The 25729-nt window shown below is 40.7% G+C and overlaps 1 protein-coding gene across 4 annotated transcripts in view; it reads left to right on the forward strand.

Moving 5' to 3' along the window:
- Nucleotides 1–25729, forward strand: part of LOC110395032 (probable acyl-CoA dehydrogenase 6) — an 86880-nt gene that overhangs the window by 21874 nt on the left and 39277 nt on the right. For 2 of the 4 annotated variants that reach the window (XM_021389116.1, XM_021389117.1), the window contains exon 3: nucleotides 11878–11997. The exons of the other annotated variants lie outside the window; for them this stretch is intronic. In XM_021389116.1, coding sequence (XP_021244791.1) covers nucleotides 11967–11997 — 31 coding nt within the window. In that variant the 5' untranslated portion in view covers nucleotides 11878–11966. The remainder of the gene's footprint in view (nucleotides 1–11877; nucleotides 11998–25729) is intronic. 4 annotated transcript variants of the gene reach the window in all.

Below are 25729 nucleotides of genomic sequence, written 5' to 3' on the forward strand. Positions count from 1 at the left end.
AGGAAATGAGAGAGAAGAAAAAAAAAAAAAGAAGAAAAAAAAAGAAATTGGTTTAAGTTCTCCTATGCTGATCTAATTTTTTTAATCACTACTGACCCAGTTAGTGCAAAATCATTATTACATCATTATTAGGCATCATTAATAATCTAATCCATGGTGATATTGCATAAGCCCTTAATCATCCCAGTGTTGTTAAGGGAGATCAGAGTTCCTCATACCAGTAAAATGCCTTTTCATAAAAGTGAAAAACAGATCTTGGCAGTATCTTTCTCCTTTTCTGACAGATAGCTAACACTGCAGCCACCTTTGTGAATTTTGTCCTTATCCTTGCCAGACAATGGCAGGACTTCCACTGCTGTAAACTGGACTCCTGGGGAAAGTGATAATCTTTTTTGGCATTATCCTAGAGAGAAGGACAGTCTGAGACACAGGCCCAATCTTTGTGAATCGACGTGTGTCTGGCAACCTGAGTACAGGAGAAATATGCACACAACATTTTATAACATATGCTAGACAGTAAAAAAAAAAAAATATCAGAAAAGTATACTGATAGGAAGAATGAAGCTCCTTTGTGCTTGGTATGTAGACCTGTACATTTGTAGCTTTCTAATTTGATGGAGTGCAACAAGTGAATTTTGAGGTAAAGATGCAGAGAACTGAGATTGTGTTGTTTTTAACCATGCTGTATTGTGAGACATAGATATCACCATTTCACAATCAACCTGGAAGCTAACCACATCTAGTTATGTGACGTGGGGCTTACGCTCGTTCTGCTTTAAGGTCTATTGTGATTTCATTGTTTGCCCTCATGTAATACTGAGACTGTGTGATACCCTCTAGCAAGTGAAATAGGAAATGAAAAAAAAAGGTTTTGTTTTGTTTTTCTGAAATGCTTCTAAAATCTGTTAACAAGCCTGAGACATATTGTAACCTATGCTCTGGTGTAGTGGCGTAACCATATTGAAAATCTTTTATAGGCTTAGCCTAAATACTGCACTGATTTGTAGATGTGTAGTCAGTCCAAAGAATCAATCTATTCTCCTTCAGTTTCTCAGTTGATTAATTAAATTTTAAAATCATATGATTTGCTTTTGAAGTCAAAGTACACTGGAGACAGTAATGAATGATGCTTTAAAACTTCCAAAGTAGTTCTTTTGATTGAGCGATCTGACCAGTGGAAGACAACGCTTTGGTTCACTTCTGGGGAGGCAAGCAGGGATGTTGTGCCATCATAACCTGTGTAGCATTATCAGCTGCGTGCTTTGCAGTTCTGAGGGTTCTGTGAATTCCTGATTGGGGTGGGTAAGCAGCAAGTGTCTCAGGCACGAGCAAATGCTCTGTCCAGCTGTAATATGTGCCCAATATGGAAAAGTAATATTCTGTCCTGAATAGTACTTTGTAGCGATAAGCATGACTGTATGTATATGTCATACATTTATATTACTGCAGTAAAGTATGTTTCATTTTATACATTGATTTTTATTAGAGAAGGATTTTTTAATTATTTTTGTTGTTCTAAACTCTCTGTAAAACTTTAAAGAAAGAAATGTCCATCTTGTCAGCTTGGCCAGTTGTTTGGTTTTAAATTATTTCAAAGTCCTCTCTCCATTTGCTGTGCAAGGTTCATATTTCAAATCTTACTGTTTAAAATAACCCCACTGTAGCCCAGTGCTAAGATACCTTAACTTGTAGCAGTAGGAAGACTTTGCCTTGTGAAGGGTTTTACTTTTTTTCCTATCAGATAACCACAGCTGCTGCTAGGATTCCTGATGGCAAAGCTTCTGAAACGCACTGAAACCTGCAGCCGGCTTTGGGGTCAGTAGGAGATTAGAGCTGCCCCCCAACGCATGGTTACCTTATGATCAGCTTCCAGCCCAGCTGTGAAGCTGAGCCAGAGGAGCACCATGGCCCGAGGCGTGCTGTCCTGACCTCAGTGCTTAGCAGTCACAGGCTGCTTGTCCTGCTCCTTTTTTGGGCACTTTGGTCTTTCAGCTTATCAGACTGGAGTACTTACCAGTCCTGACTGATTTTTATTGTTCTTTCCTGGGTTCATTTTTTTCATCATTTTTTATCCTCTCCAGAGGAATTGTGCCGCGTTATGCTTCTGCTGAATGAAGAATGAGCTGTAGATGAGTGTTTAGAAACGTGCTGATGTGATTGCTGTCCGTACCGCCTGCCTATAGCATCTGAGAGCAGTGCGTACGCACAGCAGAGGAGCAGTGTGTCCTCTTCTCCTGTGCTGCCCTTACAAGAAATAACGTCCCATTGCCCAGCACCATGCTGAAATTTGTTATAAGCGCCAGAACTCAACTCAGTAACATTTCCCAGGGACTGAGGGGCTGGCCTGTCCTCAGGCTGGCCGTGTCCCAGGCTGAGCTGTGACCTGCCATATTCCACATGAGACAGAAGTTATGTGTCTGGCTGACCTGCTTTCTCTCCCAACCCGTGTTCGGGGATCTCGCCTGACATAAATTTATTTAATCTGGCATCTTCTGTACACTGCTAAATGAGTAATCATTATTCTAGTTTATTTTCACATGCAAAAAAGGATTATTCATATTTCAGAGTATTTTACAATTAGGTTTGTCACCCATTTCCTAGAAACTTTAAATGGTCTGCCAAATAGATGACTTGGACTGAAATATATGCTTAAACTTTATAGTTTAAGGAGATGAGATTTGAGTGTGCTTTTCTAAAATAATTAAATCTAGAATACACATCTATCCAGTCTTTTTGAGTTCCTTGTGAGAGAAATGTGTAGACTCTTTCACATGAACAACACTGGCAGCTTACAGGGTTGACTAGAAAACCTGGTACTCCTTGGCCTGCCAGGTACCCCTCAAACCTTTGTTCATGCAACACAGGATAACCTTTAGCTCTTCTAAGTGTGTGTTTGCATGCATTGTCCACTCTTAATGCTTTGGTTCCTAAGGACTTGGCTGCTAACTATTTGATATGAGGAACTCACACTTTAGCTGCTTTTTTTCTAATATGATCTATGACATCCAAGGAAAACAAAACCAAATGTTTCCTGCAAGCTGCAAATCCGTATAAAGAGGACAGTGATAAGATATGAGGGACTGATAGCTATTCTTCTCTGAATAACAGCAAGAGGAAATGATTTGATTTGTTGTTGAATTTTTTTCTTTTTTGATGCATGCCACATAAAAAACGGATATAAGGAAACATGACTTTTTTGAAACTTCTTTGTTGTTGTTTTGAGTCCTGCTTAGGTAAGATGTTGTCTTTACTTTAAGGCAGAAGCTTAACATAGTAGCATTGATTGGTTCTGTTCATCCGGTCTCCTGCTTGCTTCAAAAGAACAACCTTTAAAGGGAAGTGCTCACGGCTAACTTTCAGGGCAAACTGGATCAAGTGTCTCAGCAACCTGCACAGGGGGCTGGTGTACAATGCAATGTGTAAAGTAGAGATGGGAAAATATCATAACCTCAAGGCTGTGTGAAACAGTGTAAGTCTTTAGGGGTGAAAGGTGCACAGAGCGGGACTTCTGGGTTAGGTGTGCAGGGCAGGACAGTTTATTGCAGTCTTACTCCTGCCTTGTGGTGTTTCAGTTATTTTGCAGCTGACTTTGTTGGTAGAGACCTTGGGAAGAGACACATCCGAAATTCACTGGGGCAGAGGTTGGGAGTAGGTGTGGGATAATGGGTGTTAGAAGGGAACAAAGGGAAGAAGCCACAAGAGGGTGTGAAGATTCGTGTAACGCTTTTTATATTCCAGAGGCATTTGGTTTTGAGTTGCCATTAAAAAATCACAGTCATCTAGAGGCCATACAACTTCATTCTGTTGGAAGAACAGAAAACAACAGCAACAAAGGTGTTTATTAGTTTAAAAAAAGAGAAAAAGAAAGCTGAAATAAAAACTTTTTTTTTTTTATATTTCCCATCTATTCACTCAAGGACCCCTTGAGGTGCCTTAATCTTCTGTTTGTTTTCTGTCTCTGTGTGTGTTTTTTTCCCCAATAACATAAAGAGCAGTTTTAGAATGCGTAGAATTGTGAAGACAGAGCTATTTAGGTTTTTAAGTTGTTGTCCAGCTGGGAAGGACACAGGGATAAAGGAAGCATTCTTCTAACCACCAGAATTGTTTGTACACCGAAATTTAATACCACTTTTCTGTTTCATAGAATTGCTTTTGAAATCAGACTGTAACATCAGTCTTTTTTTATTTTTCATTTTAAAAAAGTACAGTTCATCTCAACTGCTAGTGCTTCCAGAGAAATGAATGAAGCCAGGGGTTCCTAACCCTGGCCAAACTGCTGGGTTAACTCTGTAACAGCAGCTAGAACTGGAACAAAACAGTGGCTGCTAATACCTTGAGCAGTGTATAGGAAAACTGGTACAGAGCCTGTTTCAGCTGTCATTCCAGCTTCTTCATGGCAGAATAGCTGAGCTCTGTTATCTGCTGGCTATGTGTCAATATCCATTTCAGTGCCAGAATTTTTTTTGGTGATGAGAGGCATGTTTTTGGTTGAGGATTTTTGACATAGGACCTTTGAAACAGCATGGCATGATATGTGCAGTTTCCTTTGGCCTGTGAAACTAGCAGAAAACGTGCACTCCCTCAAAACCTCCTGCATTTACAAATTCACTTCACTTGCTGAGCAGGGAAGCAAAGGGCAGAATTAATGGAAAATTTCCTGGAGTGAGTATCACAGGGGCACCTACTTGAGTTTTTTATAGAATCATTAAATGGTTTAAAAATCTGTGAAGGTGACTTTAGTCAGCATTTCTTTGGCTCCCTGTTCTGTACGTCAGAGGAAATGATTGAGGCTGTGACACTCACTCTCCCTTTATTATTCAATAATGGGGTCTCATGGTGGAGTGGAAGTTCAATGAGTAATAGGCCAGCAAAAGGAATTCTTTATTTTTTCATTTTACATTATGCATAACCCGTGAAACTCATGCCAAAGAATCCCAGGAAGCAAAGTTTAATAGGAATCCAGAAGCTGTTACATACTTTTATAGATGGTGGGATCATCCATAGTTACTTTAGGGTGAACAATTGTATTTCGGATCATGAGCTACATGCTCAGCTGCTGGCTGCTCCTTTCCCCAGCTTCCTGCATGCTCCGGCCTCTTCTGGGCAGGTTGGAGCTTTGGTTGTAGCCTCACACCGGAGATCTGTGTTCTATCTCACAGTGCCAGTGCCCATCTGGGCTGAGATGTGGTACGTGGTGTTGGACACATCTCTCCACCCAAGGGCATTCACCTTGGGCCATGGTGGGTGCTGCTCGTGTTCTTCTGGATGGAGCTGAGTGCTTCACTGAGGTGCGAGGGGCAGCCTTGTGCCTCATGGTGTCAGGTTGTCCTCCAGAGCACAGCACGGCTGGGGCTGGAGCGGAAAGAGAAACACCTGGGGAACTTCCAGCAGAATGGTATTCGCTCCCCACTCAGTTCTGCCAAGAATGAAAAGTTCAAGTGCATAATGAGTGGATATTCCAGCTTCTCAGAATCCTCCCCCAGCTCAAGATATGAAACACGTAACTTTTGCACTTCCCTCCTCCTTCACGTATTGGAATTACCATGATCATAAATTTACAGGTCATTGCTACCCATATTTGTCTTTTAAATCCTAGCAGCTGTTTTCAGCCACTTCTGTCTGTCTGTGATTTCCTGCTGAGCCTCTTCTTACTTTTTTGCTGTTTTTCTCTCTTAAGGGGACTCAGGTGGGTTCATGTGTGACCTCTCCAACAACTGCAATTTGCCGCTTTCAACTTCTTTGGGAGGAGTGAGTATAATGTGTGTATATATATATCTATTTATCATGAAAAACCGGTGAAGTTCTGGGCATAAAAATGTTTTTTTTAATATCAGGTACTCTTAGCATTACTGAAAACATTAAGGTCCTGAAAGCTGAGGAAATTGAAGCTTTTTTTTTTTTGTCTACTTGTTATGGATTTACTCTGCAAAGGCCAGTGCCATTTCAGAGTTCAGACAGATGGACTTTGCTTCATTGGGAAAGCTTATTGAGAATTAAACTGCATATTTTTTCCTCAAGCTAGTAACTTAGTGTGCTTCTTTTACCCATTCTTTTGTTTGTTCTTGCTCTGTAACCTTTTCAGGTGTTTTACTCTGGAAGGTAAATAGAATATCTTACTCCTTCAACATTCTAATAGGGATTTGCTTTCCCTAGTCTCTTGTAGCTGAGCAGTTCAGGCTAAGCCCAGCAATCATGGAAGCCCATGTTTACAACAGATCTTATTTTGCTTGTTTGTTTGTTGTAGGTAGAATACTGAACTTCTTTGCCCGTTTTCTTTTAAAGGAATGCAGCTGAACAAGCAGTTTAGTTTGCTCCTCTGTGGCAAACAAAAAAAAGCCATTAACTCGTGGCAAATCAGGAAATTCTTTCCAATACGTCCAGATGCTTCCTGACACCGCGCTGGTGTCATACTTGGCGCGTGATTAAAAACAAATAAAGTCACCCTCTGGCTGCTTTTTATTTTGCGTTTAGCCCAGTCCTCTGGCACCATGGAGGGGGATAGCCTCACTGGCTGGCCAGTGCTGCTGTGCTCGGGGTTGTTTTGAAGAACAAAAAGGAACTGCAGAAAATGCAATCATTTCTACCAGCTAAAAGCCTCCCTTGGCTTTCTTCTCTATGCCACCTGTATGCTGACCTCCTTGAAAGAACACACTCCCGTATTCCGCACATGCCAAGCTCTGCATTACTGAAAAGCTGAATAAAGCTGCTGAAGTTGGTAGCAGTGCTGCGTTTTGAGGGGGCAGTTAAGTGTTGGCATCTTTGTGTGCTGTGTCGGGTTTAGGCTGAACCTGATACATCCTCTGAGCACTGCAGATTGCATTGCGTGGTTGTGTAAACTGTACGCCTTGGTTTTTGCTTGTAAAACCTGTGAGCTCTTGGGCCTGTAAAACAAACCAGGATGAGTGTGCTGCGTTTGGGCAGCTCTCTCCCCGGTCACCACACTGAGGAGATGTCATAATAAGCCAGATAACACTCCAAAGCAAAAGTGGTTATCTGTTCTCTCTCCTTATCTTCTTCCAAACATGGTTTTTTGAATCCTGTCCTCTGTCTCTGCCCAAGTTGTGGTTGGATTATCATCAAGTCCCATAGTTCCAGGGCAGGATGTGGAGCCAGAAGAATGCAGGATGAAACAAATACCAGGAGGAAAGTGCTTAAAGGAAAAGTCATTTCAAAAGGAAATGTTCTGTTCCGTCCAGCAAACTTACTTTGAATCTCTAAATGCTCATCGCTTTTTCCTCTGATTTATTCTTTACTGCTGAGAATCCAATTTCTTCCTTCCTAGAACATTGTCTGAGACGTGTATGTGCTGGTCTTTGAAAACTTTGGCTGCAATTGAAAAATGCCTGCAAAGATGTTTTGAGTTCTTATGGAGACTTCCTGTAAAACTGAAGAAACCCTCCATTTTGGAGGCGCCCATTGGACGTGCCCATGTGCACTGATGTGCAGAACTGCCCCAACCCATAGGGTCGCTGTTCTGTGTAACCCCTGTGCAACTCCAGGGATTTCAGGGTTGCATCTGTCTGAGACAAAGCAGAATTTGGACCTTTGTATGGTTTGCATGGTGCTGCCCTCCAAATTAGGGGAGGAAGTGAGAAATCTTTCAGTTTTCTGTTTTGGAAGGGGATGGCACAGAGTGGAATGACATGAATTAGACTTTCTCGAAGGGTAATTTTCAAACAGCTGTCTTTCGTGTAATATACATAGATGTACAGAATTCCAGAATCTTCTGGTTCTGATCTTGCTAAAGCTTTAAGAGGTTTTAATTGTTGTCATGTTCAAAGCAACTGACTTGAAAACAGCCTAAGATTCTAAAACTAAAATCAGGTGATTATTAAACTTGGAGATTTTTACTACTGCACTGACCATTGCCTAGGTCTCTTCCATGCAGTACTTGTGTGTTGACATGGCCAATAGTTCTGCACTGACTGCTACCCCTTGCCTGCTACACTACAAGCATCTGTAAGGCACGGTGTAAGGCGAGATGGAGAAAACCAGAGGTGGAAACTTGCAGTGTCCTGGTTTGTAGGTGAAGCAGTACATGTGGAGGGTGGTGGTCTCTGACACTGCATATGGTCTGCATATGGACTGCGGTTGCTGTCTTTTGAATGAAAATGCTGATAGTGCTGAAAGGGGAAAATGAGCTGATATTTAAAATAATTCTCCTTTCAGTATTTTATAGATTCAATGGGTTGTAGTGAGCTGTGTTCTGTAAATGTCTCCACATGCTGAATGACCTCATTTTCCACGTGGGAGTACAGAATAAACTTCAGAACACAAAAGATTATATGAAAAAGTGGCACTAATTATACGAAATTACCATCAGAAGGCAGATTCTTATGTAGAACATTCTTTTTGACATTGTGAAGCAGCTTTTAATTTAATAATAAGTTTAATCTGCCAGCTCTCAAAATTAACCACAAGTCTTTGCTGTTTGATTTCTGACAAGGAAATATCCTTAAAGTTAGTTATTGAAGCCTACGAATGTTTTCGGGGGGAAAGAAATTGAAATCTGAGTTTTGGTGAAGAATTATAAAGAAGGGCTTAATAGAAATCAGTTTAGTCATAACATAGTTTGGTAGGAAAAGGTGAAATGGAACAGTGTGTAGATGAGAACAATCCAAATATCTACAAGCTGGGAAGTAGTGAACATTGCGGACACGTGAATGTAAGCAGAAAAGTTTGAAAAAATGAGCTGATGTTTAGATGGTGCATTGCTTACAAAGATAGAACAAAAATTAATATAAAAATAAGAGCAGTTGAAACTTAGGCCAGTGTTTCTGAGGCCATATTTACAAAATGCACAGCAACATTAGTGAGATAGGGCTTGTGTTTTGCAACTGTCGCTGACTTTTGAGCCATACAAGTCTTTACAGGATTCCCTTTTATCACAGAGCCATGCCAGGGAAATGCTGGCTCATTTTAAAAGGCAAAAAAAAAAAAAAAAAAACAACGCAAAAGCTACACTTAGACAGTTAGGAAAGAGTGATGGAAATCTTCATATGGCTGTGATTATTTTCCCTTGTGTCTGGAAGCTGCTGTTGGAGCAGGCTTATGCTGCAGGGGAGGATGAGACACCCACCCGCAGCTCGAGCTGGCTGTGGGAAGTGAAATGCAGAGGGGACAAAGGCAGCTGGAGCCCGGCTTCGGGGGCCTGTGTCGCTGTGAAGGGTGTGGGAGGAAGGAAATTCCTGGTCGGATGGTTTGCGCTTGCCCTGTGATGGCAGGGGCAGACATGAGATGCTGGCAGACAAATGGTGTGGAGAAGAGCTCACGTCCAGCATTTGCCCACACCCCACCCAGCTTTCCCTCTCCCTCCCCGCCTTTGTCTGTGGTGTTCTTCAGGCAAGCTTTTTTGTTGGGAGAGTGGTTAATTTTGGTGAGAGGTGGCATGCTTTCAAAACATATTACAAATGTTCTTACTGCTCAGGCATCAGGCTGTGAAATCACTTGGCAGTGCTGTTCTTATTTCATCTGGCCCTGGGGAATCTGAAGGATACCACAAATGCATTTTTAATGATCGGATGCAATTGCGCTCATAAGTAACGAATTGCAACCAATCAGATCATTTAGGGTGAAAAACAGCTCAATGATATGAAGTCACTTCTGAAGTGCAGGACTTGATGAAAACGTCCATGTTCGACATGGCGATAAAAGCCAAATGGTTGTGCTGAGTGAGACGTGTCACAGCTTGCTCCTCAGGGGACTCAGCCTCCAGGGGTTATTGTTAAGCTTGCTTTGAAGAAGTTGTGTCAGCACTGTAGTTTGTTCTTGCAGCAGTGCTTTAAACATTCAGATTGCAGGCTGGGGCTCTTAGATAACGGCATAGGGCTTCCCAGCTGCTCACCTGAGCCTTCCTATCTGCTTGCGGGCAAATATCACCTTTATTGAAATAACCCCTGGGCAAGATAAACTTGCAAAGGCTTGGGTACTGGTTATTGTCTTTTTCCTGTTGAACGTTTTGTGTAATATATATACTTAGTTATTGTAATATTTTTTGTGAAAGGTGAGGGGCATGTATTTGCTGAGCAGGAAAGGATGGGATAGGGTGAATCCTGTTCCCAGGGCTTTAATGGCAGCTCTAGACTGAAGGGCAGGAAACATGTCTCATATAGCTGCCTTTTGAACAGGATTTCCCTTGGTATGATGGCAAGAGACACAGCAATTTAATTCTTTTAGATTTGGGTTGCAGGGTATAATAATGATTGCTCATCACTGATGCCATAAATATTTACAGAAAAAATCTTCACCCCTTCTTCCACTTTCAGTGGTTTTATCCTCAGTGTTTTAGCGTTCACTGTCAAGGCAGGCATCTGATTCATTTTTCATCAAATATACTTCTCACTTTACATTTGTGGGCTACTGTAATATTGCATATATTGGTTACTGGGCGAAGAATTATTGTGTTATTTTTGGTGGAGCGCTTTTTTGCTATATATTGCACACGTTGTTCATACGGTGTTTTGATATTGCTTTGAGATCGTGTGCTATTATTGCTGAATGTACTTTTTCTGTGTTAGTTACACAGCAATGAAGCTGTGCTGACATTTTAGAAAAGGTTTTGCTGAAGTTACGTTTCCTAAGGAAATCTTTTTGAAGATGTTTTCAGTAGCTGTGCCTTACACATTATTCATGTATTTATACATATTTTACACAGCCTAAATATGTTAAAGAAAAATTAAGGGTCAAGGAGGAGCCCACAGAACCAATTAATGCATTCCAGTAAATGCTCTTAAATCCTTTGAGCAATGGGAGTGGGGCATAGAGAACCCTCCCCCGATACTTATTTCCTCTTGTTGCTTGAGTATTTAATTAGCATGGTTTCGTTGCTGTAATTCTCTGTGAGTTTTTAAAAGACTTAATTTGAAACTAATTGGACTAATGCACCGCCTGCTAATTACCCAGAGCTGCAGATGGCTGATGGTGGAAAGCTGCTCTCTGTGGAGACCCAGGGTGCGGTGCAGGTCTGGGCCGGAGCTGAGGTGTGGCAGGGTGAGGTCTGGGCCCCCTTGTTGTCATCTGCAGAGCGGGAAGAGGTGAGTGGCAGAGCAGCCCAGATGCAAGGCTCTGACCTGCCAGGAGCACCAGGGGAGTCCTCAGTGCTGCTGTTCTGTCACGGTATTTGTAACATGGGCAAGACAGGCTTAGAGATATATAATATGTATAACATGTTTGGGTGGTTCTGTGTGGAGCCTGGAGTTGGATTCAGTGATCCTTGTGGGTCCCTTCCAACTTGGGATATTCTATGATAAAAATATTGTCATAAGACACACATACATACATTGTCCAGGCTTCAAGTAAGTATTACTGGACATTTTTTTGTTGTTGTTTTAATGTGAATTTTAAAGGGGAAGGCAATTGCATTGCCTGTGGACCATCATCTCTTTTTCCTGAGGCCCTTTCCTGATCAGGTTTCCAGGTGTGGGTGGCCTGTGGGGGAGGCCTATCTGTGACAGGGTTGGGGTGCTCTTTCCTTGGCTGGTGAAGGTGCTGCTGGTTGGAGAAGTGTCTGCAAGAAGTCGGCTTGTGAAACTTCAGTGAAGAATTGCACACTCTTTAAGTCTGCATTCTCACTGCTGAGCAGCTGGAAATTACTGTACATTTGCAATAAGTGTGTCATAGTGAAATTTGGGAACTTGCCAGATTGGTTACAGTGAGGAAACTTACTCATGCTCTTTAGTTATTGCAGCTCAGTGCAAACGTTTGCTAAGCACTCTCAGAGCGTGTTACCTTAAGAGCATACACCTGAGACTCTTGGTGTGCACAGGAGATGACGTGAAGGGGGGGCTCAGATCTCTCTCTTTCAGAAAGAAAAGCAAAATTGTGATTTTTTTTTTTCCAAAATAATGCAGAATTTTTGTTTTTTTGTTTTTCCTGCAGATTGCTTGGTTCTTGCCTGTGGTGTTAGTCTGAAGCCTTCTTCTTTACTGAGAGAACAGAGGTCATTTGTTGGTGTAGAGACTGCAGGCATGGGAGGCGTTACTGCTGCATGCTCTAAGGGTTTGTTCTTCATTCTAACCTCAGAGCTGGGGTTGTTCTACAGTTGTCTCTCAACCTCAAACTGTAATGCATTCCCCATGGAGGAAGCAGAACTGTCCCCTGAAACACGTGGGAGACTGAGGGCGGCTGTTGGCATCTTTCTTGGAGGAGCTTTTCCTGGCACATGCTATGCCTAGTGGCAATAAAAGGAACTTAGGTCTGGTTTCAGTCATTTAACTCAGTCAGCTGAATTGCTTATGTTGCTTTCATTTTGCACAAATAAAAAATACCAAAAAACACTGACTTTTTATTACACGTTGCTAGAGTTAATTTTTTTTTAAATAGTGAGCTTGATTTCAAATTTTTTAATAAACCGTCTTTTCGTCTGCAAAAGATACATTTTTGAATGCTGTTTTTGTTTGGCTGTTGGGAAAGCTTTGCTGTGGTGCAGGTGTGCCTCTGCCACTAGAAGACCTCTGAGCTCAGTAAGCAGCGCTGATCCACGCTCTGCTGTCGGAAGTCTGCAGTTGTCCTTTCATGCAAGTGAGAGCAGAATTTCATTGCCTCTTTATTTTCATTTTTCTCTTTGCTACAAGGCTACTGCCTGCAGCTCTGTGCTGCACATATTGCGAGAGCCATCACCATAATTGCTGGTGAAAGCTCAAAAAAGAGGAAGTTGATTTTTCCTGTGTTTAAGGGAATTTGCACCTACAAATGAACTCAAATCCAAAATTAACAGTTTATTTTACCAACACTGGGATGAAATTGGGATAGCACGTCTTGTTTGTGCATGTCTTGGCCTGAAAGTTTCTGGCAAACTGTAATGAGTTCAGGGAAGAAATGAAGAAAGATCAAATAGCTGATTTGTAGGAGCAATTAGAGAGCTTCATAGCTAAGCTAGGGGGTGATTAAAGGCGTGGGTGATTCCTGTGTGTGTCAGGCATGGACAAGGGAAGGAGGAACTGCTTATAACAGAGGAAGAAAAACTGCCAGCAGGTAAAGCTGCGAGATTTTCACTTATTCACTAAAAGCTGGAAAACTTAGTGCTGGAGATGTACCACTTGTATTAAATGCCGGGAGAATATAAGCTCTTCTAGAGCTTATGGGATTCTTTAATTTCTTTGATTCTTTAATTCAAATTTATTGGCAAGCAGTGAGCTTGCAGTATGTCATCCAACTTCAGGTTTAATGTAGATAATAAAGTTCCATGCAGAAATCAAATAATCAAATCCAGTACTTGTGGATAAATTAGAGAAGTAGGTTTTGGTCTGTGCCCTTTGGATCTCTGTAGGTCGTTTCCAAGATGAATGTAAAAAGTTGGTGAAACGGTGAACTTCTTGGCTATACACGTGGATAATTACTGGAAAAAAAAATCCATGAGACAGGGGTAAAAAAAACAATGGAAGACAGTTGAGATGTTGAATATGTCTGTATATGCTTTAAAAGGTACCAGATTGGAATTTATGTAGAGGAATGGTTGGCATGCTAAGGCACGCTATGTGGCAGGATTATTGTAGTGGTTCCCTAGTACCTAGCCTCTCTGTTGAAAATCTGTGTCATATGCCAAGACTTAGTTTTTCTTTTTTCATATTTTGGCTGCTGGATCATGTATTATCTGCCTTCTTCTGAATCATGACTTCAGTCATGGAGTGAAGGTAATAGGAGGAATGACCAAAAGCCACTGTACTGATGCCAAAAACTACCATACCAATACGTATTGGTTGACAAGTATTTGAAGGAGTGCCATTATCAGCAGGCTTCAGTCCAACTCAGGCAGCACCATTCATTTTTTGTAGCTAGTGTAGGGTGAAAACCTCACATCGTGTGTTCTTTCCAAGGTGACAGAAATGTGTTCAGAATCAGCTGCATTTGTGACTTCTTGTCCTCAGTAGCACAACTGTCTGTGATGCTTTCTATGTTGTGAAACTAATTTGTTACGAGTTTTTTCCTTTTTTTTTTGTTTAATGATTTTAAAATTAATTTTCTACATACTTTTTTTTTCCATGAAACTCAGAAATTACTGTAAAGGTTCTGCCTTTAAAATAACAATGAAATAGCAATGCAGTGAGTCATTTCAAATCAAATTTTCATAGCTTAGTTTAGGAAAGGCAGTAAGTCAGGATAAAAACAGAGGGGGTTACATGGTCAACATTACTGCTTATGAACTATATAAGTACAAATTCAAGAAATTAATATTCTTTAATGTACGTGCACTAATTTTGCACTTAAAATATTTGTAGAGTTCCTTGGCTTTTTTCCTCATGTTCTCTAGTCTGTCTTCCTGTTGTGTTATCATTAGCAAAAGCATTTTCCTTTGTAGGTGGATACAGATACAAATAAAAATCTCTTCTCTGTGTTCAGTGTCACTTTTCACAGTGGATAATGAAAGTGAATGTCAGGTTGTTACTAACAACAGATGGTTTGTCTTCATTATCTCCATATGTTTGTTTAGAGGAAGTGTTTATTAAACGATTTCAAATACATGTTTAGAAACTTGTTCTCAATTAGCAGTCAGATAGAAAGACAGTCAATTTATGGCTGGATTATTTGCAATACATTTTCAGTTGTTTATAAATTCAGGCATAAATATTCAGTGGATTCTTTTGTGAATTTCTTTAAAACATTTTGGTTGTTTTTTTTGTTATTTTTGTTATTTTTTAGAATATTATTTTTCTGTGTGAAAGAAATCTGTCTTGGGGCATCATTGAAAGTAGTGGATGATGTGAAGTCATTTATCACAAGAATAATGAGAAGTAATCTCAAGTGTAAACAGAAAAAAAAAATGATAAGAAATCAGTTTTCTGGTCACTCCCTGTGACAGCTTGTTCAGCTACAGTTAAGTTAGACTGTCTATGGGATCAGAAGACTTCTAAAGTACACTTTATGGAACAAACACCAAAAGCCCTAAAAATGGCTTTTCTCTTATCTAGAAGACTCAGGCAGAGTTGTTCATTTGCCAGTTTTTAGTAGCAGATATTTCCTAGCTCTTGCAGGCACAATGCAGGCATTGTGACTCTGTGCTGTGAGAAGGGGAAGTAACAGGAGGTAAATCATAGAATCATAGAATCCTTGAGTTTGGAAAAGACCATTAATGTCACCTAGTCCAACCACCAGCCCATCCCCACCATGGCCACTGACCATGTCTCTCAGTGCCACATCCACACGTTTCTTGAACACCTCCAGGGATGGGGACTCCACCACCTCCCTGGGCAGCCTGAGCCAGTGCCTCACCGCTCTTTCTAAGAAGTTGTTTTTCCTAATATCCAACCTAAATGAGACTTGAGCAGGAACAGCAGAGGTGATACTGGGAGCAGGATGGTGTGACAGTGTCTGCTGTGCTGGGAGTAAAAAACTCTTTTCCTGCTGACTTCTGCTTTCAGAAGGGGCAGCAGTTCACCCATGCTAAGGGTTTCCTTTACCAAGAGGAATCTCCAGTTACAGCACATACCAATTGCCCAGGAGGATTCATATTTCCTTCCATCCCTTAATTCTCTTTATTAAGGTTAAAAATAAAATGCAGTGGCCAGGACACTTCCTTCCCTGTTGTTCTCTGTGATGTAGAGCATTGCTCTACCCATCTGTCTGCCTTCCTTCCCTATACACTTCCCTGAAATTACTCCTCCATTGTTTGCCTTAAATAATTACTTTCTTCCCAGATTCAGGCTTTTTAAAAAAAAAAAAAAAAAAAAATCTTGTGTCTTTTTCAAGTTTACAGCAAAGCCTTGTAATTTGTCTACCAAGAGACTTACTTGTACACCTCTCTAAGTCTTGCAGCATCTACTATGCTGTAGAGACCATAAACTACACAAAAACTTAAGTTACAGAATTTTTTTTTCTGAATTACTTTCTCCTTCCATGCCATCCACTTCCATGTCTTTTATCAGCTTTGTGGATCATGATGTCATCACTAAAGGTTGTTTTCTAAGTAGTAAGGTGTTACTTTCCACAGAATTGGCTCACTGGCCACTGATTGAAAAGGCATGCAAAAGGCTCCTCTGCTTATGCAAGGACATGGAAAATAAAGGTGGATGATCGTGCAAGCGAGGGATGAGAGGTAGGGGTGTTTGCTCCCTTTCGTTCAAGAGTGGTTTTGTCATCAGGAGCCATCCACTGCCAGGAGCACCCTGCATTTGCAAGGTGAGGGCTCTGCACTCAGCATTACCCAGTACTGGGCTCTTGCTGACTGCTGCTGATTAACAGCCAGAGATCAGATTTAAAAAGAAAGAAAAGAAAAAGAAAAAGTGAGTCAACAGGGAAACATTATGTATAATGAAATTCCAGTATGATTAGCTTTTATATAATCTTCTTGTTGCGCATTCTCCGTTGCTGGCAGGCTAAACAGAGCAGTCCCCTGATCCAGCTGTAAGATCTGTATGAATTTGTTTTGTTTTATTTTCCCCATCTTTTCTCTGTTTCTAATCAAAACAATGAGATCAGCAGTATGCATTCATCTCAGTGGGGCATTTTGAAAGCATCCTGAGGGCGGCAAGAGAGCAGATCAGTGCTTACAAGGACAGGGCTGGGCGATGCTCAGTGCCCAGAGTTGAGCCTCACTGAGGGGAACCTGCTGGCCAGGCACAGCTTAGGGAAGCACAGAGCAGAGGACAGGATTTGTCTAAAGCGTGATCCTGGCTCTGGAGGGGCCGTGTTGAAGGGCACACTGAGAGATGGGAAACAGCTGGAAGGAAAAATCACATCAAGATGTGTTGTTTGGTTTATCCATACTAGATCCTAATAAAAGTAACCAGTTTCTTAAAGTTCTTTGTTCCATTATAATGCAGATGGTCGGTTTTTGGGGGGGTTGTTATATATATATTAATTACTATTATTAGTTGTTCAAAGTTGTTTAGCCTTAAGACTAATTTTTCTGGAGGCTGCACTCAGCCTTTCAAGTCCCAGGGCAGGAATCCAACTGCACCAACCACTCCAGCGCAAAATCAGAGCATGACAAATCTTGCACAGGGAACTGCAATTAAATTGTAAGTGGGAGATGTTTCATAGTGGTGAAACATTAGCCAGGGTAACCTCAGTCTGCAGCAGCAAAGCTCCAAAATACAGAAATTCCCCCCAAATGGCAATGGTTTGGGATCTCTTTCCCTCCCTCCTTCCCTCCCTCCTTCCCTCCCTCCTTCCCTCCCTCCTTCCCTCCCTCCTTCCCTCCCTCCTTCCTTCCCTCCTTCCTTCCCTCCTTCCCTCCCTCCTTCCCTTTTGTTGTTTTTTTTTTCTTAATTACAATATTACTAACACATAAGAAGAAATGTCACAATAAGAAAATGGATCTGATTCTTTTCTGTAAACCTTAAAATGCAGAAAATAGTGCCTCAGTTTGTTTGAAAGTGTAATTGATAAGGTCAGTGTTTTAGCCTGCTCTTTAGGTAAGCTTGTATTTGGTGCATTTTTCATGTCATGCTTTAATTAATTCGTTCTCAATTTACTCCATTCTTTATCAGTATTACTCAAAAATTCAGAAATAAGGATTAGGCACAGTCAGATCATGAGAAGGATTTCAAACAAGAAATAAAAGACACTTCAGCCATATGTGGTATAGTAAGTAAAACAGAGAAAATCTGTAGTTTTCTCATTACAGTTACCATGTTGGCATACATTTAAGCAAAAAATAAATAAACAGAGCGAGTATTTTTCTTTGTTTCTCGATTTTCTGAAATAAGATGTGCATTAGTTCATGTTTGATTTATTTTATGTCACTTGACCCGAAGTGATCAGGCTGTAGCCTATGAGGTACTGTGATCTTTTTCAGACAGAAAAAAATTGTTCCACTTGAATTTAAATTTAAATATAATTTAGTTTTCTATTATTGTGTTTGTTATAATGTGATATAACGGAACGAGAATTTCAGCTTTACATTTGAGGAATATTTCTTATAACTTTCCTGTTGTTTCAGTGAAGTATAGCATGGTCTCAAACCTTACTGCTAATTTTGAGGCTATTCAGCCTTCAAAGAACAGTGGTTTTGTTCTTTCCACAACCACTTGAAATGTATTGGGAGAGCTGAGCATAAATTCATGGTTTTGGTGTGGAATTTCTCATTCTTGATTCAGGATAATTATGTAGCAGGAGGCACAACCACTGCTTCTCTGCTCGCCGTTAGTTTTGAGTAAAAACAAGGTGATGGAAAATTTTAAACTGAAATAGTGTCTAGGAGACCATGGGTATGGAAAGCCAGAGGCTGCACAGCGGTCCTGTGCTGCTCCCTTTGCTGCAGCCCTCCTGTGCCCAGGCTGCAGCATCCGTTGGTGTCACAGCTGGCTGGACGCAGCTGGGAGAGCAGAGAAACACTCCTCCGGCTGTTGGATGTGTTTCTGAAATAGTGCCTCTGAAAATGTTGATGTGGAGAGCTTACGAGATGGGAAGGGATGTAACTCTCAAACACCTGCCGAAAAGCCTTCATATGCTAATTTTATAGTTGTTGGTTCTTTTCCTGGAGATGCTTACACCTACGCACCCACAAGTTGACCGTGTCTTTGTGGTTTCAGCTGTTTCACTTACTCGGTTACAGACAGCACGCATGACAGTGCCATAAACCCTTGCTGCCTGCTGGAGGCCTGCCAAGCCTGTCATGTTTTTCAAGTTGTCTGCAATGAGCTAGATGTACTGGAAAGTGCATGGTACAACATGAACTAAAAAGCCAATAATGAGTAGTTTTGGCAAGTGCGTTTTCCTTCGTGAGCAAGCTCCCTTTCCCTCCCATATCATCCCATTTCCATCTACCTGTAGATTTGTGGGAGTGATGTGGGAAGGCTGATGGGGGCTCCAGCCCCACTGGTAATTCTCCTGTGATGTAAAAGGAAGGTGCGTTACTGGTGAGATCGTGGAGCCCAGAAGGTAACTGCTCAAGTATTTGGCAGCATTTGTAAGACTGGTTTTCCAATACCTCCTCCAACAATTTCCTAATTTCTGGGAATTTCTTCTATACCTGTGAGGTCTCATTGTTGCTTTCAGTTTTGAATGTGAATGTTTTAAAGCTTGGTTTCAGAGCCATCCCATAAATACAGATATGTGCAATGCAGTGTGTATTCTGATTTAATATACTTCACCAGAATTGTTCAGCATACAGAATAAAATTTAATTCCGTTGTAAATTTACCATGTGACTACATAGTCAAGGCATTGTTTTCCTGAAGCATACGTTTATTCATGTTACTCCAGTGTGATATTTTAACAACAGGAATTTAAGATAAGATTTATTGTGTAGCTACTTAAAAAAAAAAAAAGACTGAAATAAATAGGTGGCCTGCAACATTCCTGGGGCTCCTGAGTGGCAGCTGCATGCTGAACATCCCTGCTTGAGCTCCCGAGGGATGTGTAAGTTTTACAGATAGTATTCACAATTAGGAGAGGATTGTAGCTGCAAGCTTTTAAACATTCAGAACTATAGATGCAATTTCCTATAGAGTTTAATTGACCCAGGCTAAATCAATGTTCTATTTCCATTGTAAAAAAATTACAGTTAAACTATGTACTAAAAAGGTACTTACTCTGGTGGGTGTATGAATGCTTAGGGTCACATTATAATTCATGTAAGACTGGGATTCAGGGGAGATAGGCTTTTCTGTGGATGTGGCTTTTTAAAAAAACTCATCCCACTTTTCTACAGAAAAGAACAGAAAAGTTCCTTTTGTCCTAGGGTGTTCAGTGTGTATGTTACAGGCCTCATTGTGTCAGTTGGATAATTATCTCTTTGGTATGTAATAGCGTGACATGTTCTTTTACTAGTGAACCATGCTACAGCTTTGTCTGCTCTGCAGCTGGGTGCTGTCATTCCCACTTGGAACGCCTTGCTTTTCCTGGCTGTAACTGCTTTCAGTGCTGATCTGTCACCAATTTAAGAACCAATTCAATGAGATGAGACAGATAATCTGAGTAATTTTTTGATTTTGGAGTATAGCACAGAAGATGATGGACTGTTTGTAGAAATTATGTCATACTGTGAGTAGAAATTTCTTTTGAAGAAAGCAGTGTTGGATGGAGGATTTGGTTTCTGACAAACTTTGAGCTGTACTGGAAGTCCTTTCACCTGTGGTCAGTGTCCCCTATAAGACATGCCCTCCAATTTCAAGGTAAATAAAAGAAAATAGCGATATATTTCCCACTGGAGATTGTAGTCCAGATTAGAATTCTGTTGTGTTAGCTTTTTTAGAAATGGAGAAAGATGATCTATTTTATGATATAACATGGCTGACATCGTAAGGGAAAGGATGTACACAAAGTCAGAGGCAGAAATGAGAACTAAAACAGATATTTTGAGTTCTAGAACAGTGCTTAATGTGTTTGTCCTCACTCCATGGGAAAAAGTTTTCAATTAATTTTTTTTCCATTAAAATTACTGAGCATAGATCAAGTCGGGAAATGTCGCCTTTACCAAAATATCGATTTTGTTGGACAAAAAGAGTGAACGCACTGCTTTGACATTGCAAAATCTTCCATTTCCATCCCAGAATGGTTTTTTTTAATTATGCTCAGAATGTTTTTATTTATGAAATTCTTTTATACTTTACTTGAGGAAAACAAGCAAACAAACAAACTGAAATAAGAATGGAATTTCATGTCATAAAGAATTTATTCATTTTTCTTTGTTTTTTTTAACAGTCTGAGTTCAAACTCATAATGTTTCATGGCAAACTGAAAATGTGTTCAGAATGGGATGCTCTTGTGTTGTTTTGCTTTACCTAATGACTGAGGGACATGAGTTCATAGCTGTCTGTGACTGTGCCTGGAATGTGTTGATCTACAGTGAGACAGGTGTTCTGGGAAGGCATAGTAGGGCTCAGTATCTTGGCCCAGCTCCTCATGGACTTTGGGGATCAGCCACTGGAATACCATTCAGTCCTGCAAACCTGCACTAATCGAAGTCCCGAGGAAGCCTCCTGCAGAGTGTTTTTGTTTTGAATCCTGTGCTGCTGAACTAAACCCCATTTGCTGGCTAGGCTGGCTCCAGAGGATATCCAAACTTCATTGTATTATTCACTACACACATTCCTAAAGCCTTTTTTTTGCTGGACTTTTTTCAAAGCCAGCATTTCTCAAATTTCTCTACACACCCCTTGTGGAGATTGAAAGTTTTGGAACATGTGATCTAGTAAAAATTTATGTCTTTGGATGTGACCTTGTGAGCTGACTGGCTAAAGTTTTCCTTGTCAGACAAATATGGGTTTTCAAAAAGCTATTTATTAGCTTGAACTCAAATAAAAGGTATTGTAGGGAAGAACATTAAATGCAATTTTCAGCTGGTAAGTAGTCAGCCGTCATATTAAGTCTTGGCATGGAAATGTTAATAAGTAGTAAATTTAATAAATCTGTTTAATCCCTAGCTCACGTAATATTGCTTCTCAGTTTAATTATTTATGTAGAACACAGAGCCAGAATGAGCTCTGGACACTTTGAATACTGGCTGTGTGTCCCGCTGCCTTGCAGAAATGGAAATAATTAGCCTGCTTTTTGGCCATAGTGTTTGCAACAAAACTCAGTGCAATTTCTTCTGCTTTCAGATCTTGACACCATTTCATAAAGCAGATAAAAACTCCTCACAAACATATGTACTTGTAACTGGAGTTCTTTGGGTTCTGTCTGTGCTGTCTGCTATTAAATCTATTCCTATTTTCTTTGACCTGTTCGCTTACAGGATGTTGTGTTTGTACATTACTGTAGATTCCTTAAAACACCTATTTATGTTTTCAAACTTCTTCAGATCATCTTGGAGGAAGATGTGCCATGGTGCAGAGTAATGTGATGGTTTTACACTATTTTTTGTGAGAGGAAGAGTCCTGTGTAGCGTACCAGCAGCGCATGAAGATACTGCACCTGTGTTAGTCTTGTTGAGGAGTGAGATTATTTGTAATGTTAATATTAATCAATTAATATTCAGTTCAAAATAAATGGAGACATTTGAAAGAAGCTGGCTGAGACCTGTGCAGTCACTCCCTGGGGAGGACGAGCACATGGTATGTGGGGTAACATCCTGAAGGCAGACCTTGGGGCCTTGGAGCATTTGTGATGGTGTCAGGAGAACAGGGTGGGCATGTGCCCTGCTGAAGGATGCTGGTGTTACATGTGCCTGCTTGTCAGAAGGGTGGTAGCCCTCAAGCTGGAGAGGAGCAAAGGGAATTAAACTTAGATCCACAAACTTGTAGATCCACAAACTTAACCTGATGTGTGATCTGATTTTTGGATGGTCCTGTGTGGAGCCTGGAGTTGGACTTGATGACCCTTTTGAGTCCCTTCCAACCTGGGATAACCTGTGATTCTATGAACTTAAACTGGGTGCAAACATGGCGCATTGGAGCAGTGTGTGTGCTCAGTGTGTGGAAGAGGCCTGGCAGTGTGTGCTGGTGGACTGGCCCCAAGCAGCAGGGAGGCTGCAGAGGTCATATTCTTGAATATTGACCAATATGACCAAGGCTATGCCTTGTTTATGAGCTTGCCCAAATAAAAACCACATGAGAAGCTGTATGACTTTGCCATCAAAGCTCAGGAGGTGCAATACTCAGCCAATACACCACCTGATTTCATTTTTCCATGTGATTGTTTCCTATTTTCTTCATGCTGTGGTATTCAGTTGGACTGACATATTCAAACATATAATAGCTGGGATCTGTGCTTTTTAACCTCAAAGGAAAAAAAAACAACTGCAGGACAGTTTAAGTAGATGTTTGCAAAATTGGTGTTAGGTTGGATCTGAGGGGGGAAAAAAATCAGCTTAAAAGTAGGCAAAAAGACCGAGGGGTCTGTGGGCAGTGACTGCATCGAGTTTCTCTGAGATGGGGCTGATGCATCAGTTGTTGCTTAGGGCAGCACGCAATCTTGGATTTTTGTTTTTCTTTTTTGTCTGCTGTATCTTTTCACACAGTTACTGTTCCCTGTGCTTCCTTCTTTTATGCTATCAGTATTTTGCAGCTTAGCCTTTCCTTCCCTGTAACATTGTTTATGTACAATTTAGGGTTTCTTTGTGATTTCTGGAGAGCTCTGCTATCTTGAGTTTGAAGATTCATGCAGATGTGATTGCTGGTGCTTAGGGCAGTTAGTTGTGCTGCGTGACCATGAGCATTTAGAAAATAAGGCTGGCTTATAGATTTGTGAGGGAGTCTTTGGTAATCAGAGGGTAACTGGTGCAGCTGCTGTCAGCCACTGGTTTAAAATACATTGCTCTGGCATTCTAAAGAAGTGTCATAGACCCTCTTTAAACATGTCCATGCCCCCTATCTAGGCCCAGGCCCATGTGGTGTGTTTCCCTGCTGTTCTGCTTGTTTGTTTTTGCACAGTTTCCTGACTTTACACGATAAGAAAAATGTCTACTGTATTTTCCAGTGTAGCTCATTGTTGACATAAAGGCAGGGAGATTGCTCACCAGTTACCATCATGGTTGAAGCAGATTTGGCTGAGGGAAAATAAATTTAATTGCCAATTAAAATAGATTTGTATAGTGAGAAAAAAAGAGACAAAACAGACAAAACATCGCCTTCGTTTCCCAAGCTCGGCTTCACTCCATTTCCAGCTTCTCCATCTCCTCCCCCAGCCCCAAATAGCACAGGGAGAGTGGAAATGGGGGCTGTGGACAGTCCGTACTGGCCCCTCTCTGCCACTCCTTCCCTCCTACACTTCTCCCCTGTTCCAGCGTGGGTCCCTCCCATGGGCTGCAGTGCGGAACTTTTGTTTATGTGCATGTTCATGTGTGTTTACTTTGAATTTTATCATTCACTTTCCTTGAGTAAGTAACTGAAGTCGAACAATGGACAAGATAGCATGTGAATCTGTTTACCAGCTGAAAGTTGTGCTATTGTCAGCAAAACAGCAACTATTTGAAAGCAGCAGAGTTGCCCTTTTCTACTTTGAATTATAAATATGTTAGTGCATTAGACTTTCTGTCTGATCTTGCTTCACTTTAGTCTTTCAATATTTCTTGTAAATTAAAAATGGAAATGTAGCCAAACAATTCTCTCAATGTCACTCGACTCAATTTAAATGAAACATTTACCCTGGAAATGTTTTACATGTGAATATTTACATATAGCAAAACCAATCAAATCTGGAATTGATTTGATTTCCTTAATTGTGGATTTTTCACCAAAAAGGATAGTGGGCATGCTATTTCTTTCCTGAATGAAAATTAGATCAACCGAGTAGCATTGTAGCACTGTATAGATACCTGTAGAAAGCATTGTTTTGTATATGGAACTGGTGAGCATAACCCTCCTGCCCACCAACAGTAAAAATTCTGTTTTCAGAATTAAGCATTCATTCTGTACAACATTCGCTGTTATCTCTTCAGGAGGTGGAAATAAGAAGATCTAGTGGTTTTGTTCGGTGTGAGCTGAGTGCTTGTTCTGGAGGAAGCTGTGGGCTGCGGTGGGCCATCTCAGCGATGGTGAGTGTGGTATGGATGTGTGGTGGTGCACCTTGGGGTGGTGAGGATGGTGTCTACCTTCCTCCCAAGACACCTTCAAAATAAGTGCTCCCTATAATCAAGCACATACATTTCTCCATGAATCCCTTTTGTCCTTGGCTTCTGGAGCAGAATTGACGCATCTAGGTGTTGCCTCTTGGAGCAGTGTTCCTGCAGCTTGCTTCAACCTTCCTGTCTGTCTGCTTCTCTGGTTGTCTCGTATGTTATCCATCAATACCCATCCCAACAATAAAAGCCTTTGGAGTGTCATCATCTAGTGGGTGGCAGCCCTGCCCATGGTTTGTGGTTTGGAACTAGATGATCTTTTTGGTCCCTTCCATCCCAAGCCATTCTGTGGTTCTGTGATTCTTTGTTAGGGATTCCCCCTCAGCTTCTCAGCTTCTGAGTCTTTGTACTGTTTCTTCTGTCAAGACGGAAATTCATCAAGTATAATCACTTTGAGAGCTGTTCTTTTTCTGCATTTTGTTTTTGAAATGTACTATTTAACACCTACTCTTAAATGAGAACATTGTTAGTCTGTTATATGATAATATATAATGAGTTATGGTACAAACAAGGAATGTGTGTAATGTGCGCACCTGCATAAAACAGTTCTTTTAGGGGTTTGCTGTGTGTGTAACATCCCTTTAGTGAACTTGTTCTGTGTAAATCATGCAACAAAGGGTTTGATTTCTGAGAGCATGTCACAGAAAGGAATATAAATGCTTTGTAGGTGAAATGAAAGACAAAATCAGTAACAACTGCAGTTCGGCAATAAAGTGATGAACAATTTAGAAAATTAAAAACAACAAAAAAAAATCAAGTGGAAAGTGTTTGTGCAGTGCCAAAACTGAGGCTATCTATTACAGCTCTGGTACTTTTCCTGTATGCTGAATGTTTCCTTATCAAAAAAATACTTTTATAGCAACAAGTTTTCCAGCCAACCCCTTGCTTCCCCATGCTGAATACTACATGGTTAAAAGTTCTCCTGCAGGTACAACAGGGAATTGTATTGGATTATCTACTCTGCTAAAGGTGTTCCCACATTGCTGTCTTTTCATGTTCTGCTGCAGCTCGTAGTAGGAATTTAACTTTTGTCTATGTTTTTAAGAAACATGCTTTATTTTCAGATAAAAATTTTGAAAAGTAACTATTTTGTAATTCTGATAATCCAGACCATTCAGACTGGAAATTGAACTTCACACTTAGTCTTCTCCATTTATCATTTCCCTTCTCTCTGTAGAAAAGGATGCATAAAGGCAGTCTCTGTGAGTTTAGGAAATAGATGATAGCATACAAAGCACTGTGTTTGTGTGCACTGTGACGTTTTTATTTTTAATTAATGGTGTTTTTTGAA

The sequence above is a fragment of the Numida meleagris genome, chromosome 2 (genome assembly GCF_002078875.1).
Source record: "Numida meleagris isolate 19003 breed g44 Domestic line chromosome 2, NumMel1.0, whole genome shotgun sequence".
NCBI lineage: Eukaryota > Metazoa > Chordata > Aves > Galliformes > Numididae > Numida > Numida meleagris.